The sequence below is a fragment of the Vulpes vulpes genome, unplaced genomic scaffold (genome assembly GCF_048418805.1).
Source record: "Vulpes vulpes isolate BD-2025 unplaced genomic scaffold, VulVul3 u000000657, whole genome shotgun sequence".
NCBI classification, from domain to species: Eukaryota; Metazoa; Chordata; class Mammalia; order Carnivora; family Canidae; genus Vulpes; species Vulpes vulpes.
The window spans coordinates 24,995-47,338 of record NW_027325810.1 but is presented as its reverse complement, the minus strand read 5'-3'; the positions used below and the strand labels follow the sequence as shown (position 1 = coordinate 47,338).

The window sequence follows — 22,344 nt, the reverse complement described above, 5'->3', positions numbered from 1 at the left end:
TTATTAATTGTAGCTTTAGAATGATTACTTAACATTGTATTATTTTCAGAATGTTTAAATTTAAATCTGCCATCCTGCTATTTTACTTCCTATTTTTTCCACATTTTTTGTTTCTTTTTTCCTATTTACCTGCCTCCTCTGGGTTGAGTATTCTTCATGATACCATTTTAGTCATCTTTTTATTAGAAATGGTTGCTCTAGGGTTTAAAATACACATCTTTAACATCATGCTGTACTTTCAAATAACATTGGAATGTTTCCCTCATACTGTAAGATCTTGACAGCATACATCACTCTTCTGTCTCACATTGGTGCTGCTCTTGTCATAGATGTTACTTGTGCAGCACGTTATACACTCTAGAGTACATTGTTACTGTGTTTGTGTTAAGCAATCAGTTATATTTTAAAGATGTTTAAAAATGAGGAAAAAAAAGCCACAATTGCCATTTCTGGCGATCTTAATTTCTTGGTCTAGGTCCACATTTCCATTTAATGTCATTTTTTTTTTTTTTTTGCCTGAAGAATTTTCTTGCGATATTTCTTATAGCGCATGCATATTGGAGCTTAATTCTTTTAGTTTTTGTTTATCTGGGGGAAAGCATTTTGCTTTGAATTATATTTTTTTGAAAGATATTTTTGCTGGGCGCAAAATCAGACAGGTTGAGGTATGAGTTCTAAGTTTAGGAGACAGATGAGGCATTCACTCACTGTTAGTGGAAAAGCACTGAAGGGTTCACCTGGGCTGGTGCTTGCTGCTTGTGGATGCTGGCCAGCTGGGAATGATATAGATAAGGAGGGATGGCATCATTTATAAAGAATATATAAAGGCCAGTGAGTTGAAGAAACCTGGACCTGGTTTCAGAGTTCTCCCTGAAACTACCATAGAACCCTTTTTGCCTTCACTTCTTTTTTTTTTTTTTTTTTTTTTTTAAGTTTTATTTAAGTAATCTCTACATCCAGTGTGAGGCTTGAACTCATGACCCTGAGATCAAGAGTTGCATGTTCTACTGACTGAGCCAGCCAGTTAGCTGCTCCATGCCCTCACTTTTAAGACAATTACAGAATTAATCATTATTGTTAATAAAACCCAAACCAAAACAAACCAAACAAAAAAGACCAACCCAACTCAGAATGACAATCCAGAGTATCATTGTACTCTTTTGAGAGCCTCTCAAGAAACATACTTTTAATACAGTGTGGGGTTTTTTTAAAATATTTTTTAAAAATTTAGGCCTGAAATATGTGATGCAGTAAAAGATAGGAATCATGGTAAGAATCTTAAATAAGGGGTGGAATAAACAACTCTCTCTGTTCATTACTATCAAGTTTTCTTAACGGTTGCTATTTCTTCCATTTTTAACATATATTTGATGTTTAAAGTAATCTGAAATTAATTCTGGAAAATTGCAGTTATCTGCTATAATTTTCAAGGGAAAGGCTAATTATTGGTAACAGAAGAATTAAAGATGCAAAATTACTGATAACCTTTTTTAGAGCTCAAACTTATAGCTAATGAACCGGACTAAAATATGTTTTTCAGGCTGTATTCAGTAACCTCTGAGGCTCTGCTAAGTATATTCATATGTTAATCCTATTGTACACATTGCTAGACAGGGTCAAGATTAGGTAAACGGAATGAACATAGGATGTGTGGTATTCTGATTTTATCACTGAATTTTTAAGAATTCAATTATTTAAGGATCTGTAGACTTTTTAAAAAAGTTTATTTATTTATTTATTCGTGAGACCCAGAGAGGGGCAGAGACACAGGCAGAGGGAGAAGCAGGCTCCCTGCGGGGAGCCCGGTGTGGGACTCGATCCCAGGACCCTGGAATCATGACCTGAGCCGAAGGCAGATACTCAACTGCTGAGCCACCTGGTGTCCCCGTAGACTTTTTTTTTCCCCAAGATTTTATTATTTATATTAGAGATGAGGACAAACAGACCCCACGCTGTGTGCAGAGCATGATGAGGCCTGGATCCCATGACACTGAGATCATGACCTGAGCTGAAATCAAGAGTTGGATGCTTAACCGACTGAGCCACCTCAGGTGCCCCTAAATTCTATAGATTTTTAAAAGATCTTCATGATTTTTACATCATGTGAGTCTGTTATACTTGGAGTTTTTAGTGTTTTAGAATTACTCCTGGTTTTATCACTAAGCAAATGATCTGATCATTCACCAGGTACTTGACTGCCCTGGGCTCAGTTCAGTAAAATTCATTAAATGTAGACTCTGGGCCAGGTTTGTAGTTTTTTTTTTTTTTTTTTTTTTTAAATTTATTTATGATAGTCACACAGAGAGAGAGAGAGAGAGAGGCAGAGACACAGGCAGAAGGAGAAGCAGGCTCCATGCACCGGGAGCCCGATGTGGGATTTGATCCCGGGTCTCCAGGATCGCGCCCTGGGCCAAAGGCAGGCGCTAAACCGCTGCGCCACCCAGGGATCCCTGTAGTTTTTTTTAGAGCTCTTTTTTCCTTCTATAAATTTAAATGGAATCCTGCATAGAAAACAGATGGTTGGTTTTATATATTTTATAAGTTAGGAATTCAGGTAAATTATCAACTTGGAGTTTTATTCATGAAATAAGACTTCTCAAGAAAAAGACTTGAATTGGCTGTCTTACTTTGGACCCATTTTCTTATGAATATTTGTCTTATTTTAGTTGAGCAGCATATAGAAAATGGTTTCAGTGCAGGTATAAATGCTAAGAAGCTCTTCTTTTTTAAGAGCTTTATAGTCCTGAGAAACTTCATTAAAATAGAGGTAACAGGGGACGCCCAGGTGGCTTCAGAGTTGAGCGTGTGCCTTTGGCCCAGGGCGTGATCTAGGGATCCTGGGATCGAGTCCCACGTCAGGCTTCCCGCAGGGAGCCTGGCTCCCTCTGCCTGTGTGTCTCTGACTCTCTCTGTGTCTCTCATGAATAAATAAATAAATCTTTAAAAAAATAAATAAAATAGAGGTAACAGGAGAAGTTTTTTTCTGAACTTTGTCCCAAATTGAATTCAGTTAGAGCATTGATAGTCTTCAGTATGTTACAATTGGGTATTCAGCATATTTAGGGCATTAAAATATTTAAAATAAATTTTACTCAAATGTTTGTGTAAGTCACACAACTCAGGTCTGTTTGATTCAAGAACTCTTTCTGTCATACTATGTAAAAATTTTTTGTATCTGAAAACTGTAATTTATAGATACTTTGGTTTTTGGCTTATTTACCTATGTTTCGGGACTCAACCTTTTAAAGAAATTTGTGACTAATTATTATTTCTTTTTTCTAGGGAAATGAGGCAAGTTATCCGTTGGAAATGTGCTCACACTGTAAGTCAGATATTCTTGTTTTCAAGAATGTCTTTTATTTACACATCTCTATATATGTATGTATACATGTCAGGTCCGTCTATATATCTATACAGCTAAGTTAGCCCTTAACTATTTAAAATGGATAATGAATTTGACTTTTAGTCTTTATAAGTTATTAAGAGTTGGGAAATTTTTAAAAATAAAGTTGTTCTTTATTATCTGCACCAAGCTGTAGTTACAGATTAACCCTCAAATCTCAGTGGAGTAACCCAACAGAAGTTATTCAGATTAACAAAGTTTCAAGTAAACGGCTAATTTATTTATCCTTTGGTAACATAAAGTATTTATTGAAGGCAATACTTCCGGAGACCAAGTAGCTGTTGCAAAAGAGGTTTCTCAGGGAATGAGGAGTATAAAAAGTGTGGGTGGTCTGGTCATTTCTGACAGTACTGGAGAATGTAAAGAAAGAAAAATGACAGTTTTAGAAACTCTGGATCAGTCAGGATCAAGGGGCTTAAATAAAAATCATAAAGTCTCTTGTGTAAGAGGGTAGAAGTATAAATCGTGACCTCAGCATATTGCTAGAATTGACCAAAACCAAACCTAATTATGACTGGCGACCAGGGGTTGGTAAACTGCCTGCTGGGAGTTTTTGTTAATAAAGTGTTGTTGGACTATAGCTGTGCCCGTTTACTTATATTTTGCCTGTGGCTGTTTTCATGTGACAGTGGCAGGACTGAATAGTTGTAACACAGACCATATGGTACCCTAAACCTAAAGTCTTTACTACCTAGCCTGTTACAGAAAAAGTGTGCCAGACCCTGTTGTAGACTGTAGTGGTCTTCTGGATGTGCGAACTGTCACTTCTGGGAGTGTCTAACCTACCTTTGAAAGACGATCAAGATTAGAGCAGTTAGGTACTGGTGCTCCAGGTGTTACCTAGATCTGTAATTCTTACCCTGGAAAAGTTCCCGTGTCAGTTTTATAGTCTCTTTAGAATTGAAAGGGTTCTGCTCAGAATTGTGCCTTGCCACTTACTGTTTAGTTTGAGGATGTGACTTTTTTTTTAGATTTCATTTATTGGAGAGAGTGGGCGAGAGAGAGAGCAGAAGCAGGGGAGGGGCAGTGGAAGAGAGAAAAGCAGGTTCCCCACTGAGCGCAGAGCATTGATGCAGGGCTTCATCCCAGAACCCTGAGATCTGACGTGAGCTGAAGGCAGATCTTAACCCACTGAGCCACCCAGGCGCCCCGAGCATGTGGCATAATTATTTCTCCAGTTGCTAGTGAGCAAAAAGGAGGTCTGGAAATCTGTAATTAGATGGGCTTCAGGCTGCAAATAGAGTTGGGATTGGCTGTTGAGATTACAGCTCTGATAGGAAAGAGGTATTAGGAAGTTAGTTTTTGTTTCCTCATTAAGGTTAAACGATGTCATGCTTCCTCATCCCTCCAAAAACCACCTCAATTCTATGTTCTTGATGAGGCCTTATGTAATTGGCATAGCCGTGAGCGGTCTTCTCCACTCTTCAAGTAGTTACTGTCTGTTTTGTTCTTTTAGTATTTAAATTGTGCTTTTTAAATAAGCAAGAAGGTTCTTTGTTTTATTCTGTAAGGTACTGTCTTTGGTTCTGTGATATACAGATAAGTAAGCCCCACACGGTACTTACAGTCTGGCTATTGAGAGGAATTACTACAGTATAAGTAAACCATTATGAGAAATAAAAACAAAGGTTCTAAGGAGGGAAAATTAATTTGGCTAAGGATGTTAAGCTTCATGGAGGTTGTTTTGAAAGCTGTTTAAGATTTATCCAGTACAAAGATGGGCTATTCTCTCTCTCTCTCTCTCTCTCTCTCTCTTTTTTTTTTTTTTTTTTTGTCTCTCAATTCAGTGTTCACTTCTTACTGAGTTAAATTACTGTTAGGCCACTGTGACTTTTTGTTGTCTGTTAGCTAACCTGGCTGAGCTAGGAAATGTATACTGTGCTGGGGTGATTTGCTCAAAGTCGAGACCTTAGTTGTAACTTGGCCTGAAAACTTGGAAAAGTGACTGAGTGCAAGATACTACTTTAGATAGTTTACGCAGAGTACTAATGGGGGAATAGTTGGAAGTTTGAGTGGAAACTCAGCTTTAGCTAGTCTTTACTGCTGATGAAACCAGTATAATTCTGAATGTTTCTGATAAAATTGGTAAACATAGGTCTGGCTTATTTTGTAGACTGAATATAGATGAAAACAAAGAAATCTTTTTTTTTTTTTTTTTAAGAATTTATTTATTTTAGAGAAGGAGCATTAGTGGGAGTGGGGACAGAGGGAGAGGGAGAGAGAGAATTCTAAGCAGACTTGACACTGAGTAGAGTCTGTTGCAGGGCTCTATCCCACGACCCCAGCATCATGACCTGAGCTGAAATCAAGAATCAGATGGCCAACCGACTAAGCCCCAAGAGATCTTTTATCTGAAAAGATTTCTCAATTTTCTTTCATTAGAAGGTGACCTATGAAGATCTTGGCAGATTCTGAAGGCATGTCCTTAAAAAAAAACAGCTATCTGTAGAAACCTTGAAGACATCATTAGCTTTTAGGCCATTGCTCTCATTTTGCGTAAAAAGTCTTAGATTCAGGCAATTTTGTTTCTGGTTTGAGAATATACAGATGACGTGAAAGTGTAGAGACTTGACTTTGTGCTGTTAATTTCTGCTCTCAATCAGACTGTCGCAGGGAAGTTTACGTGTTCATATCCCTGAGAATCATTGTTTTTCTTTGTTATGAGAACAAGACTTTTTCAGAGAAAAAGTTAATCTACGGTTAATTTAATTTCCTCTTTCATTTTTGCATTCCTTTTTCCTCCTTATTTGGACTAGCTTAATTCCATTCAGTATTTGTTTTAAAGATTTTACTTATTTAGAGAGAGCATGCACAAGTGGGGTGGGGGTCAGGGGGAGAATCTCAAGCAGACTGCCTGCCTGCAGGTGGGGAGCCCTAGAGATGATGACCTGAGCCAAAATCAAGAGTCAGACACTTATCCGACTGAGCTACCCAGCAGCCCCCCGTTCAATTTTTAAATAATGTGTTTCTTAAAGAGTGATTTAGGGGTGACCCTCAAACCTTTATTCATCGTCTCAGAAATCTTTGGTGGAAACTCTTTTAATATCAAAAATTTCATTTTGAGTGTATACAGGTAAAAATATGTTAAAACATTTTATTCCTTTGGGGTGCCTCAGTGGCTCAGCTCGGTTAAGTGTCTGCATTTGAATCAGGTCGTGATCCCAGGGTCCTAGAATTGAGCTCCACGTTGGGCTCCCTGCTTAGCTTCTCTCTCAGCCCACTCCCCACAGCTCACCCCACTCGTGCTCATGTTCCCTCCCCTCTCTCACAAATGCACACATGCTCTCTCTCAAATAAATAAAATCTTCAAAAAAAAAAAAAAGAAAAGAAAAAACCCATTTTGTTCCAGAATACTATTTAGTATTCAACTTCTTTGTCATTAACTTTGAAATTGATTTCTGGATTTATTACCTCGATTAAAATATTTATAAATGTATCACATAGTTCATGTTTCTTAATCTACCAGTTGTGCTTTACCATTTACTTACTAATCTAGTGATCCTGAACTCTATTTTTACCTAGTTTGTTGAAATTGCTTATATTTTGATTTCTTTGAGTAAAACTGTAGAGCTGGGTAATGGAGAGAGGGATGAAAAGCTCTCTATAGTGTATGACTTGAACATCTGGGTTTTGAGTTGTTACCTTGTTTTACTGTTATAGGTAACCTTTTAAAAAGATCCCTGGATTGTCTCTGTTAGCTTCTAAATATTTTTAAGATTTTAGGTAGGTAGTCTTAAGAAAAAGTGAGGGGCTAGCTATCCAATTTTGGTATGTCAGCACCTACAAATCTGAGGTTTTAACAATGAAGTCCATGACGTATAATAATGTGATAGGCTACTACAGATTTGAATAATTTTGTAGCTGGTGTGCAGAAATCAGTTACTTTAGCTGGTGAAAAAGCCTAGCCAACTAGTTAGCAAAAGTATGATGAATTCTTGGGTCTCCTTCCAAATGTTAGAGCAAAGGATAAGGAAAAATATACAAAAAAGGAAAGATTTGGGGCACAAATGCAGTGAGTAATAGCATCTGCCTAGGGGAAATTTCAAAGGATATAATAGGTAAAATAGCAAAACTAATCAGTGAAATAGGAGAAAAAAATTTCCTCACCTGAAAAATCAAATCTTCTGATTGAAAAAGCATTCTGGGGATCCCTGGGTGGCGCAGCGGTTTGGCGCCTGCCTTTGGCCCAGGGCGCGATCCTGGAGACCCGGGATCGAATCCCACATCGGGCTCCCGGTGCATGGAGCCTGCTTCTCCCTCCGCCTGTGTCTCTGCCTCTCTCTCTCTCTGTGACTATCATAAATAAATAAAAAAAAATTAAAAAAAAAAAAAAAAGAAAAAGCATTCTGATGACCAAGTTTAGATGAAAAAAGATTAACATTTAGTCTCAATTTCTTTTGTAATTTTAAAATCCCAGGAGTAGAAAGAAAAAACCTAAAAGCTGCTAGGCAAGGGGAAAAAATGCCTAAAAAGAAAAGGAATCTGTTGGCATTGGATTTCTTAGCAGCCCCAATAGATATTAGAAACAAGTGGAGGAACATATTCGGAGTTCTGAATTCTTAAATCCAGAATTTGGTTCCAGCTTAAGTGATTATTCAGGTTTGGGACCAAATTAAAGATACTGTCAGCAATTAAAGGGCTTGGGAAATGCACCTTTCATAAGTTCTTGAATATGTACCCAGAGAAATGAAATAGAAGTTAAAGAACATATAAAATGAGATCTAAGAAATGAAATCTCTCAGACATCAGTGAAAATCACAGGATAACAGCTATGCCGGTGGGCCTAGAAAACAGTTGGTACAAATTAGAGCAGGAGGCCAGAATTGTCTGTGAAGAGTGTCTTCAAGAAGAAAGAAAAGCCATAATATAAATTGTGTCCTGGAACCTTCGCCCGCCCTCCCTCCCTCCATATCCCCTTCTTTCGGAATTTCTTGAAGTAAAAGGCAAGTCAATAAAAAAAAATAAAAAAAAAAAAGCCCTGGATATATAGTATCACATTATTGATGATAAACCAGATTGAACTCTGGAGCAGCCATAAATAAGTCTTGAATATTTGTGTTGCAAGTAAAAAGACTCTTAAATATCCATTCTTTAGTGAAAATACCATATTTTGGGGGGGAGCTTGGGATGGGGAGTGGTACAAAGCTAAAGAAAAGTGCAACTAAGTGTTTAAATGCAACATAACATTAGGAACAAATAAAAAACAAGAGGAAAACCTGGAGAATATAGTATGTAATGAGTTGGGGTTGGATTTGACTTACAAAACAATGGAAATCTTTAAGAGATCTGTCTTTTGAATAAGGTACGTTACTGACCCACACGTGTACACTTGGGTTTAAAAAAGTGTGACTTTTAAGCCATGGTTATTAATCGCAGTGGGAAAATTCATTGTGTTTTTATGATCTTATAAATACATGCTTTTTCAGTACTTATTGCCTGTTTTGATTAGAACCACAGTATAGATAAACCAAAAGGAGAAAAACAGCATCAATACAAACACCTTCAGTAGGAAAGCCAGTAATATATAAGTTAGAGAACATCTCATTAATACACTGTTTGATTTTTATCTATCTGGAATGAGAGCATTCTTATTATTCCCTTTTCTCCACATTTAGCCTGAAAATGCAGGTAAAGGAACAACAGTGTTTAGTGTCTCTCAGCCTAAGCTTCTGTACTGTTCACATGGAACTAACATAGGAAGAGAAATCAGATGAGAAAGGATTTCAAGAAATCCTGTCACTCAGCTTTGCCATCAAGCTTTATAGTATTGAGCATCTTAACTCTCTGGGTCTGTTTCCTCATCTTGAGTTTTTCATCTCCAAGGTTTCTCTGAACAATTTACATTACATGGCTTTTCTGTGATAAATTTTCTTCTGAAGCTCAATTACCGCTGGAAATAATTTTAAGAAAATTTAAGATTATTATAACTGTACAGCTATTTTTGACATTTTTGGACAACATTCCTATGCCTGAGTGATTTCTAGAATGATGGATCGTTTTTGGTCATGTCTTTTATATGAGGTAGGAAGCAGTCAGTGGAACATGCGGCATTAACATTTTGAAGGAACATTCTAGAAGAAAGAAAACAGTTACCAATATTAGTAACAAAAGAATTTGAAATCATTACAGATCCTACAGATGTTAAAAGAATAACAAGGGAATATTATGAAGAATTTAATGCTAAAAAGTTTTGCATCTTAGATTAAATGGGAAAATTTCTGTAAAAACAGAAACCTAAAACTGACACAAAAGTAGAAAGTCTTAATAGAATTGTATCTGTTAATGAAACTGAATTCTTTTTTTTTTTAAGATTTTATTTATTTATTCATGAGACACACACACACACACACACACACACACACACACACACACACACACAGAGGCAGAGGGAGAAGCAGGCTCCATGTAGGGGGCTTGACATGGGACTCAATCCCGGGTCTCCAGGATCACACCCTGGACCGAAGGCGGTGCTAAACTGCTGAGCCACCAGGGCTGCCCTGAAACTGAATTCTTATTTAAAAATCTTTCCACAAAGAAACTCCAAGCCACGTGGCTTTACTGGTAAATTCTAGCAAACATGTAATGAAAAAAAAATCATAATCTATATTTCCTTCAAAAAATAGAAGCTAGCATTAGACCATTAGCAATATCAAAGACATTATAGAAAACTGTAGACCAACATTCACCATGAATGTAATGCAAACATCCTTAAATATTTTTAAATAGAAGCCAGCAATATGTAAAAAGGACAGTAAAACATGACTGAGTGAAACTTATCCTTGGAGTAGGGTTTTTAAATAAACAATATAATTCACTATGTGGATAGAAGAAGAGGAAAAAAAACAATGATCTTATCAATAGATGTAGCAAAATCTTTGACAGAGTTTAGTGGTAAATACTCTTAGCAAATTTGGAATAGAAGGGAACTTCCTAGATAAAGCATCTGTAAAAACCCTATAGTTAACATCAAACTTAATAATGAAAGACTGAATGCTTCCCATCCAAGATTGGGGAAAAAAGACATAGTTTTTCCACTCCGACCAAACGTAGTCAAAATTGTACTAGAAGTCCTGGTCAGTACATTAAGTCCAGAAAAAGAATATGTTCAGATTAGAAAGGAAGGAGTAAAAAATAAGAGTTTTTATTTTCAAACGATATCATTGTATATATAGTAAATCTTGAGTTAGAAGAAATAAGTGAATTTGGCAAGGTTGTAGAATACAAAAAGTGTGCAAAATCAGTGGAAATTTCATATAATCACAATGAATAATTCAAAGTGAAATTGACAGAAATACTATTTATAAAGAATAAAAATGAGCTATTCATGTAAAAATTTAACCTAATAAATGTAATATTTGTATATAGAAACTATAAAACATTTCTAAGAGAAACTTAAAAAGACCTCAATAAATGAAGAGAGAGAACCACATTCATGGTTTGGAAGACTTGGTAAGGCATCGGTTCTACTCAGGCTGATGTATAGGTTCAAGTTGATCCTTAGCAAATTCTCAGCAGGCTGTTTTTTTTTTCCTTAAGATTTTATGTATTTATTCATGAGAGACACACATACAGAGAGAGAGAGAGAGGCAGAGACACAGGCAGAGGGAGAAGCAGGCTCCCTGCAGGGAGCCTGACGTGGGACTTGATCCCGGGACTCCAGCATCATGCCCTGGGCTGAAGGCAGGCAGGCGCTAAACTGCTGAGCCACCCTGGGATCCCCTCAGCAGGCTTTTTGTAAAAATTACCAAACTAATTGTTAATTTCATTTGGGAATGTACAGGTCATTAGAAATGCCAGAACAAAAAAAAAAAAAAGAAATTCCAGAACAATTTAGAAAAAGAAAAACAAAATACTAGGACAATGCTCCCTGATTTAAAGATTTACTATAAAACATAAGACTAGTATTGGCATAAGACAGAAATGAATCAGTGGAACAGAGTGGAGGGCTTAGGTCCATACACCTGTATACACCTATACACACACATGTAGCTTCACTGGTAAATATATATTTTGATTTGTTTCTAATCTGTATATAGTTGACATTGTGTCAGTATCATGTGTAAATTTAAGATGTACAACATGTTGATTTGTATAATTTATTTTTTAAAAGATTTATTTATTTATTTGAGAGTATGAGCAGGAGGGGGGGAGAGAGAGAAAGGGGGAGTGAATCTCAAGCAGACTGTGCTGAGCATGGAGCTTGACACAGGGCTTTATCTCACAACTGGGATCATGACCTGAGCCAAAATCCAGAGTTGGATGCAACAAACTGAGCCACCCAGGTACCCCTGTAGAGCTGATTTTTCACAAATGCATTGAAGATACCATTGTAAGGGATACTTTTCAATAAAATACAACTATATTTCTATATGGAATAAAAATTTACCTCTATCCTTCCCTTACTTATACCATATACAGAAAATTATATGGGTCATAGATTTAAACATAAAAGCTAAAACTATGGAACTTCTAGAAGAAAGGAGAAAATCTTCATGACCGAGGATTGTCAAAGATTTTTTTTTTTTAATTTTTATTTATTTATGATAGTCACACACAGAGAGAGAGAGAGGCAGAGACACAGGCAGAGGGAGAAGCAGGCTCCATGCACCGGGAGCCTGACGTGGGATTCGATCCCGGGTCTCCAGGATCGCGCCCTGGGCCGAAGGCAGGCACCAAACCACTGCGCCATCCAGGGATCCCAAAGATTTTTAATACATATAAAATACAAATCATAAAAGAAGAAAATGGATTTCATCATAATTGAACATTTTTGCTGCTTTATTTAGATTGATTAATTGAGCATGAGTGGAGGGGAGGGGCAGCGGGAGAAGGAGAGAGAATCCCAAGCAGACTCTGCACTGATGCTGACATAGGGCCTCATACCATGACCCGAACCAAAATTAGGAGTCTTGACACTCAGCTGATGGAGCCACCCATGTCCCCACTTTTTTGCGCCGATGAAAAGGCAGCTTATAGATTGGGAGAAAATACTTGAGAAACCTACTCTCTGACAGGACTTGCATCAGTCAGTATATAGACAATTTCACAACTCTTTCGACAACCCAGTTTTTAAAAGGATAAAAGAGGGATGCCTGAGTGGCCCAGGGGTTGAGTGTCTGCCTTCGGCTCAGGTCGTGATCCCTGAGACCCAGGATTGAGTCCCGCATCGGGCTCCCTGAGGGGCCTGCTTGTCCCTCTGCCTGTGTATCTTCCTCTGCCTTTTTCTCTGTGTCTCTCATGAATAAATAAAATCTTAAAAAAAAAAAAAGGATAAAAGATTTGAATGGTCACTTCACAAACGAAGATAGATGAATTGACAATAATCACCTGAAAAAGATGCTCAAGATCCTTAGTCCTCAGAGAAGTACAGTTTAAAACTATACAGACGGCTGCCACCCACTAGAATGGCTAAACTTAACAAGATTGACAGTACCACATGTTGACAGGAGCTCCAAATGGGGACCTCCTAGAGTTCTCACACATGGATGAGGAGAGTGTAAAATGGTACACCGCTGTGGGAAGGTTTGTGATGGTTACTGAAAGTTCATCATATGCTTACCCTGTGATTCAGCAAGTCCGGGAAAACATTTGTTGACAAAAGACTCTGTGAATATTCTTAGCAGCTTTACTTCTTATAGCCCCAAACAGGAAACAGGTGTGTCTAGTAACCAGTGAATGCATAAAAAAAGGAGTGTGTGTATCCATAGAGTGGACTGTACTACTCTGCAATAAAAAGGAACAAACTACTGACCTATGAAACAGCTTGAATTAATATAGAAAACTAGAGAAAAAGTAGATACAAGAGTATGTTATATATGATCCCATTTATTATATGAAATTCTAGACATTACAGAAAGCAGAACAGTGGTTACTTGCTGTTGGTGGTAGGGGACATGATTGTCTGCAGAAGAGCGTAAGGGAACATTTTGGGATGATGGAAATGTGCTTTTATATTGATTGTAGTGATGCATATTATCACTATACGTTTGTCAAAACCTATAGAACTGTATTTAATGATGTATTTTTGGAGTGTCAGTTATTTCTCAAAGTTGGCTTAAAATTTCTTATTAGCATTCTACAACTTGATAATTATTTTCTTGGTGCTGACGTCTAGCTTTTGCACATTTGACAGTTCATTTTTTTTTTTAAAGATTTTTTTATTCATTTGAGAGAGAACCAGCAAGAGCATGAGCAGCGGGGAGGGTTAGGGGGAGAGGGACAAGGGGAGGGTTAGGGGGAGAGGGAGAAGCAGACTGTCCCCTGAGCAAGGAACCCAATGTTGGGCTTGATCCTAGGACCCTGGGATCATGACCTGAGCCGAAGACCAACACAGAACCGACTGAGCCACCCAGGCGCCCCTACTTTTTTTTTTTTTTAATTATATGAAAACTATAATCTAGAAACACCAAAACTGCATGTTGCCTCTTGGATTAGAAAATTATGATATCCCCTAAATTTGTGTGACTGTATGATCGTATTGCATAAAATACTTTTTCTGTTATTTCATAATATTGGTAGATTGTTTCTTTGCTTTGTTGTCAAACAGTTACTTACACAATGTAAATATTAAACTGCTAATCATACACAAGGTCATTACAGAATTTGGGATTTTTTTTGGAACTGCTTATGAATGTTTTATCTGTGACAATCTCGACTGCGCCCTCTGGTGGTTTTTGCAGCTTATTTGGGGTAACATGAAAATACAGTCTTCCTTTGTAAGGAGATATATTTTACAAAAGACCTTACAATGTCAAAATTAAACTTTATGTTGAGAAACTACCCCAGTACCTTGTATTGATGACACTGTAATGATTTATTCTTGTGGCAGTCTTTATAAGAGTCATTCAGTTCATGTTTCTTCATAAGTAATTTTGTTATGCTTGGTAGTTCTTTCTAGAATATTTCTAGGTGGAGATTCTGAGATTCCTTGTTAGAGTAATCTTTCCTAACAGTTTTCATTCTATAATATAGTTCTAAATACCGTACCATAGAAAGTAGATTGGGGAAGCTCTTCTTGGAAATAAATCACCATACAGTCAGGATGAGGCTGGAAATTTTCATGGTGCCAGAAATTAAGGAAGTGCTCAAAATGGGGATTGTTATAAGTCACATAGGAGCCAACTTGAGGTAGTACCTAAACAAAGCTGGAAAAATTTGACTAACAAGTAATGACAGTATTGGACTTTAACCTATGGAAAATATCTGTGATCCATGCTGTGATGTGAATAATTAAATAAGGAAATAAATGGAGAAGGAACAGTTTTTAATTTTTTTTTTTAAATAGGAACATTTCAATTAATGTAGGAAGAAAGAGGGGAAAAGAAAATCATTGTTGGGATCCCTGGGTGGCGCAGCGGTTTGGCGCCTGCCTTTGGCCCAGGGCGCGATCCTGGAGACCCGGGATCGAATCCCACGTCAGGCTCCCGGTGCATGGAGCCTGCTTCTCCCTCTGCCTGTATCTCTGCCTCTCTCTCTCTCTCTCTCTCTCTCTCTCTCTGTGTGTGACTATCATAAATAAATAAAAAAAAAATTAAAAAAAAATTAAAAAAAAAAAAAAGAAAATCATTGTTAAGCAAATAGTAATAAAGTCTTGCCCACAAGATTCACCTATAGGTGCTAAAGTTGGGTCACAGTTTTAGGAGAAATAGGCTATTTGCATAGCCTCAAAGTATTGCCCCCCCAGCCCCCCTTCTCTGATACTTTTAATACAAAGGGAGAGGTAATAGATTTATAGTGGAGAAATCTGACAGACACCACCTTGGCCGGGTGACCCAGGTTAACGTCACTAGCAAAAAAGACATTGACACCATGAATCCTTTGATAACAATGTGCTGATGAGGACACATCATCATTTCTATGGTATTCTTGCCCCAAATGCCCAAATTCATTCTAATCATGAGAAGACATCAACAGGTTCAAGCTGAGGGACATTTTGCAAATACCGGATTAAAAGTTTCAAGAGCGGGATCCCTGGGTGGTGCAGCAGTTTGGCGCCTGCCTTTGGCCCAGGGCGCGATCCTGGAGACCCGGGATCGAATCCCACGTCGGGCTCCTGGTGCATGAAGCCTGCTTCTCCCTCTGCCTGTGTCTCTGCCTCTCTCTTTCTCTCTCTCTCTCTCTCTCTGTGTATGTGACTATCATAGATGTAAAAACAAACAAACAAAAAAAAAACTTAAAAAAACCCACTATCTAAATGCAAAAAAAAAAAAAAAAAAAAAATCCTGTAGCCAAATGAATTCTCCAAAGGAAATTCTTAATTATTTTATGTGTTAATGAGATTCCTGAAATCACTTGTTAAAATGAAGTAACCATCTAAATTTTATCTTTATTTATCCTTGAGTATAGTGAAGGTGCAAGGATCTGGGTAAGGTCTCCACAGTTTAATTTGGTGTTTTCTGTGTTAGCAATCCATCAGTTCCTTATTAACAACTTAAATTTCATAAACTGATGAAAAGATCCAACTTTTTAATGTCTTGGTTAAATTTAAGAAAATGATGTATATGACTTTTATAAGATTCTTTATTTTATTAGTACTTTGTATAATATAAATTGAATATCGTAGGCATTTTCAACCATTAAAAATGATAGTCTTTCCAAAGGTATCCTTATAAGAAGAAAAATAACATGTTTTAACTTGGCAAAACATATGAAAAAGAGTATCTCTGAGTCACAAGATGAGTCAAGAGGGTGAGGTGTTTTTTACCCCCCATTGTCCATCTGTTTTAAGGGAGTATGATCCCAAGCAGTAGAAAAAAATCTTTGATGAAACTTGGTACCAAAATTTGGAATCTAATCCTTAATATTTAACTTGTACTAAGTGCAGACCTGAACCATTTAATGGTACTACCAAAATGGGTTTCATCTGTTTCAGAGCTCTGTGCCTAATTTGTAGGAGATTGGTAAGTGCCGATATTTCAAGAATTGAGATGCTGTGTCATGCTCCAGCATACGTTTAATCCTGCGGCACATGTGGTCTGCAGTGCTGGCGGGTGCAAGTGCTCAATAACTGCTTCGTGGTAACAGTAAAGACCAAATAGATTACTTTGTTCCATGCCTAAAATAACTGTTTTTACCGTTTATTTTTGAAACTAGCTTTCTTAGATCTTGGATTTAAAAAATATTTATGGCATTGCCTTCTAGGCTAACCATTTAAATATATTGTAATTACTTAGGTACAGATTCCTCCAGTTGTTCAGCTAGCCTCAATTAGATAATAAATACTAGGTAATCTAATCTCTGTCTTACTTACCATTGTGATCCACGCAGGAAGGAAGGGACAGAAAGCAGGAAATAAAATGGGTGATTGGAGAATAGATACTCCCTTCTTTCAAATTAAACTGGCTTCTTAAAGAATCTCAGGGTGAGTTTTGGCTGCGAGGGGTATGTGAGAGTGGTGAATAGAGATTAAATAGAACTCGTTCTCTCCAGGTCTTACTTGAGGGGCTTTTTAAGAAGCCAGTTAAAGTGTGATCGCTGGCACATTGCTTTGCCTTTGAGGAAAGTTGTAACTACTCATCCAGAATAAGTATCAACTATCTTGTAATATTTCATGAGATATTTAAAGCAAAAGACAAATTTTAAGATTTTATTTATTCATTTGAGACAGAGAGCATGAGCAGGGGGAGAGGGAGAAGCGGACTCCCTGCTGAGCTGAGGGCCCACCTTGGGGCTGGATCTCAGGACCACCCAGAGATCATGACCCGAGCCAAGGCAGTTGCTTGACCATCTGAGCCACCCAGGTGCCCCCAGAAAATGGTTTTAAATGTTGCTATAAGGGCTTTTGCCAGAGAATGAGTTAGTGATACGTACAACTACAGAACAGTTAGTACCTCCTCCCTTTTTTATTTATTTATTTATTTATTTATTTATTTTTAAATTTTATTTATTTATTCATAGACTCAGAGAGAGGGGCAGAGACACAGGCAGAGGGAGAGGGAGAAGCAGGCTCCATGCAGGGAGCCCGATGTGGGACTCGATCCCGGGTCTCCAGGATCACACCCCAGGCTACAGGCGGCGCCGAACCGCTGCGCCACGGGGGCTGCCCCTCCTCCCTTTTTTAAATCAGAAAAATTGATAGGAGTCTCCTAAATGGAGAGTTCGGGGAAGGACATTCCAGTAGAGGGTATATAAGGAAGTGGAAGCATGAAATTTATGCTCTCTGATCAACTGTGCCGAGAGCATTGTAGCTAAAGTCAAGATAATGGGGGAAGAGAAGGATGGAGATTCAGATTGAGGCTAATAACTATTGTGGAGGGCTCTAGATTTTTTTATCCTGATTATATCAGGAAGTCACTACATATCTGTAAGCACGAGAGTTAATGATTTGGCTGAATGTGTCTTCTAGAAAGATTATTGTTGGCAGTACAAAGAAGTCAATTTGTTGGTTGATGATTTATCTTTATTCTTAATATTCCTTAGTCATTTGTCAAGACTGGAATTCTGTCTTCTGGATTAGTGGGGTTTTCTAGGTAATTGAAACATAATCCTTCACCTCAGTCTCAGTTTCCTGATGTGACTTGATGAACCGTTATTTATGTCCCGGCCTTAGTAAATGGAATCTCACAGTGTCTGGGTTACGGCGCTGCGTTTCCGCCTTTGCTCCTTCCAATTCCTGATACGCACTTGAGACCTGTTGCTAAATGGCAGGCTCTTGGTGGACATACGGTCTTTCCTTTTCCACTTGTAGTATACGTTAGTGATCCTTTGTGTTCCGTTTCCTCAACATCTTTTCTGGTTTCTGGTTGTAAACTAAGGCAAAACTAAATATTACCAGAAAATAGTTAACTCATCCTTGGTATGTAGAGAGAGGAGAGTAGCTTTCAGCAAAATCTATGAACTTGGAGAAACTGTTGTGAAGGATTTGCTGATTGGTGTCTGATTAGATAAGTAGAGTTTTACTCTAAATTCTAATGGCACTTTGATCAGCAAATTTTATTATTTATTTATTTATTTATTTATTTATTTATTTATTTATTTTTTAAAGATTTTATTTATTTGAGAGAGAAAGGCGCAGAGACACAGGCACAGGGAGAAGCAGGCTCCCTGCAGGGAGCCCGATGTGGGACGTGATCCCAGGACCTGGTGATCACGACCTGAGCCAAAGGCAGACACTTCACCACTGAGCCACCCAGCCATCCCTGATCAGTAAATTTTAAATCTGAAACACAGTGCTCATTTAAAACATTCATTGAGCACCTTTTATATGCAGTGTATAGAAGAACAATGAAAAGTCGTGATTTCTGGTCTGGGGTAGGAGAGATGTGTAAATAAATAAATGAAAAGCATTTGAGGGACTTAAAGTGAAGTGTTTTTCTCCAAGAGTACAGGTATCCAATTTCATGAAATACAGAAAATCAGGTACTCACGGAAAATCAGAAAATAAGGTTTATCTGAACAGTTTGTTTTTATCATCTGTTCATTAAGGAATATACTTTAATAGAGGGATAAAAGGCTCTTTGTAGTTGATGTGTTCATGGAGTGTGTGTTTAGTTGTTGGAAGCAGTGGTTAGATGAATCGTGAAAGGCATTTCTGTTCTGTGGTAAATTTAGTATGTATTCTTGAACATCTCAAATGCTGCAAAAAATCACATATCTGGGGAAAGTATGGATTGGATAGGCCACTCTATGCAGCTTTGTAACAGTACTTAGAAAAACTATAAAGATCTGAAATTTTTTAGCACAAATAACCTGTGGTATTTGTATTAAGCATCATAGCAGTTCATTTATTAGCCTTAAACTAGGACTTGTGCTTTCTATTTTGAACTTTCTTCCTTGAGGACATCTACTTCAGCAGAAACTAATTTTGTAAAAATTAAATAATGAGCCAGGTTATAGTCACTTTTGTTAATTGCTTTTCGAGGCTGGTGGCGGGGAGACACGGAGGTGGAGAGATGAGGAAGTACATTTGCAGCTTGTTCATTTGTTATCTGTGCTTTTCACCCGATAACAATGTTGGAAAAGCCTTGAAGGTTTTGAAGCCACTAAACTTGGAGTTATTTTCTCTAAAGGCATTTGTTTTCACCTTTTTTTTTTAAGATTTTATTTTATTAAGACTTGCTCTTTAATTTGAGAAAACTTGGTCCTTTTCCCTTCATAACACACTAGGAAAAGTCCCTGCGTACCAGTGGCGTTTCTGCTCCAGGACTGACATGACTCCCTTTACCAGTTGCATATGAACTGCTTCATACAGAGCAGCACCTGCTAGTTGGACAGTGTGTACTTCAGTAGTGCAGATAATTAGAGTTTGTATTCCATTTTAAGATAATATTTTTATATTTTAAAAATCTGTTCTTTAGCTTTTAAGTTCTTATAATGAGGATGCCATATATTTGAATTTTCAAGAACAGTTTGCAGTCTCACTCTCTAATACCCATGGGCTGCATAACATTTGACTCGTTAATTTTCTTTTAAAAGTTTCTTTTAGGAAGTTATGCTTTTAATATTTTGTTCTGCTATCAGTGATTAAAATTATTTGTATGAATTAGTCTGATTTCTTAAAGAAATGAAAACAGTAATGTAATTTCGGAGAAAATGATCTTCTTCAAGAATGTGTATGCTGCTAAGAGACCTGATACTGAATTTTTATAGAGTAATCACAAACTAATACAAACGGTTCTTAAGTTTATTTTTCTTTAAGGCATTGAAAACTTAATTTTGTTAGCTCTGGTTCTTTTGTTTAAAAAAGATGAAAGCTTGTGTTTTATTTACTTGCTAAGAGTATCTCTGGAAGAATACTCAAGAAACTGGCAACATTGCCTCTAAGGAGGGGAATTGGATGTCTGCAGGGTGGGATAGGAGGGAGGCCTTGAATTCTGAACCATGTTCAAACCATGAACTATTAGAAATAAACTTTAAAAAGATAAGTGAAAATCAAGATACTCTGGTACAGAACGGAGATTGATTTAGCTTGCCTAGTAGGAATCACCTGACTTCCATGATCAGCTTAGCATTGCAATCCTATAATATCTTGGTGCGGTATACAGTTGGTTATGGCGTGGGCAGGCAAACAAAAAGGTAACCAAATAAAAATATCATCGACTTTCTCTGTTATAAGGAATTAACCAATAGTTCATGTAACTCTATCAGTTAAACTAGAAATTAAACTATTGATTAACTGCTGGATTTTTTCCCTTTAATTTTGATAAAATCATTTGTAAATCTTGCTACCTCTTTTGGTTTGCTTTTAGTTGATGCTGATGAAATTAAAAGGCTAGGAAAGAGATTTAAGAAGCTCGATTTGGACAATTCGGGTTCGTTGAGTGTGGAGGAGTTCATGTCTCTGCCTGAGTTACAACAGAATCCTTTAGTACAACGAGTAATAGATATATTTGACACGGATGGGAATGGAGAAGTAGACTTTAAAGGTAAGAAAGTATTTTTTTAATTTAACAAGTTAGGTAATCTATAACTAGTTTTACAGTTCTGTATATGAAATGTCTGACATTTAGCTTTTTAAAAATATGTTTTTTGGAGATTGTATAATTCATTATGTTAAATTCTCAATCTGTGGTATATAAACCTTAATGAACTAAGATATTTTACTGTTTTAAATTTATTTTTAAAGATTTTATTTATTTACTTGACAGACTGAGAGATTACAAGCAGGGGGAGTGGCAAAGGGAGGGGGAGAAGCAGGCTCCCCACTGAGCAGGGCTCCATCCCAGGATCCTGAGGTCATGTCCTGAACCGAAGGCAGACGCTTAACCGACTGAGCCACCCAGGCACCCCAGAACTGCATTTTTAGAAACCTTTGTTTTTTTTAAAGAATGAGACTTTAAAAATAAAATAAAGAACGAGACTTGCACTAACCAATAAATTAAACTGTAGTAATAAGGATGTGAGCATTATACAAAAGATTATTTGAGTTAATCTAGATTTTTATGTAAAACAGTAGTATTTTTGATAATATTACCATGATACAAAATTTTATATTTGATTCTATGATTTTAATCAACAGATTTTGTTATTTTAGTTCCAAGAACTGAATTTACAGTGAATGGGGATCTAAAGCTGATTTTATGACTTAGTGTTTAGCAGGCAGTGAAGAAAAATGATCATTTTCACAAGTGCCATTTTCATTTAAATGGGACTGAATTTTGGAACCAGAAATTCAGAATTATTTTTGTTCTGGCAAAACAGTGTGTAAGAAGGGCACCTGGCTGGCTCAGTTGGAAGAGCATGGGATTTGATCTTGGCATCATGAGTTCAAGCCCCATGTCAGTTGTAGGGATTACTTAAAATAAATAAAAATTTCTAAAAACCCAAAACAACATATAATTTTTTTAATACTTTTTTCTTTTTTAAGATTTTGTTTTTAAGTAATCTCTACACCCAGTGTGGGGGCTGAAAACTGAAACTGAAAACCTCGAGACCAAGAGTTTCATGTGCTACCTACTGACTCAGCCAGGCACACCATGATCTTTTTGTTTTTTACATTTCTTTATTTTTAAAGATACTCATTTGCTTGAGAGAGAGAGAGAGAGAGAACAGAAAGAGGGAAAAGCAGACTCCCCGCTGAGCATAGCGCCCAACACAGGGCTTGATCTTTTTTTAAAAAGCCCCCTAGAATAGTTAGATTCCAAAAAGAAAGAGTTAAATAGCTTAAAGAATGTGTTTCTTTTTAGTAAGCTCTCTGTTGATTAATAAATACTGTTCAAATTGATTTCACCCTAGAGAACTCCCAAGTTCAGATTAAAAAAAAAATATGGAACCTTTTTTGTTGAAGTTTGAAATTTAGCATTTTCAGTTTAAAACACTGCTTAGTAATATTTTTCTTTTGTTGCAGGGAGACATGCTTTTGTGAATGTGTGTGTGTGTGTATTTTTCTGTATAAAGAATAGAAACTTCTGATTTGTAAACACTTTCTATTCTTGTTCAGAATTCATTGAGGGAGTCTCTCAGTTCAGTGTCAAAGGAGACAAGGAACAGAAGTTGAGGTGTAA

The 22,344-nt window shown here is 37.1% G+C and overlaps 1 protein-coding gene across 2 annotated transcripts in view; it reads left to right on the top strand.

Annotated features, from left to right (window-relative positions):
• Positions 1–22,344, top strand: part of PPP3R1 (protein phosphatase 3 regulatory subunit B, alpha) — a 60,406-nt gene that overhangs the window by 26,285 nt on the left and 11,777 nt on the right. For both annotated transcript variants that reach the window (XM_072746100.1, XM_072746101.1), the window contains exons 2-4: positions 3,283–3,322; positions 20,590–20,766; positions 22,281–22,340. In XM_072746100.1, the coding sequence (XP_072602201.1) occupies positions 3,283–3,322; positions 20,590–20,766; positions 22,281–22,340 (277 nt within the window). The remainder of the gene's footprint in view (positions 1–3,282; positions 3,323–20,589; positions 20,767–22,280; positions 22,341–22,344) is intronic.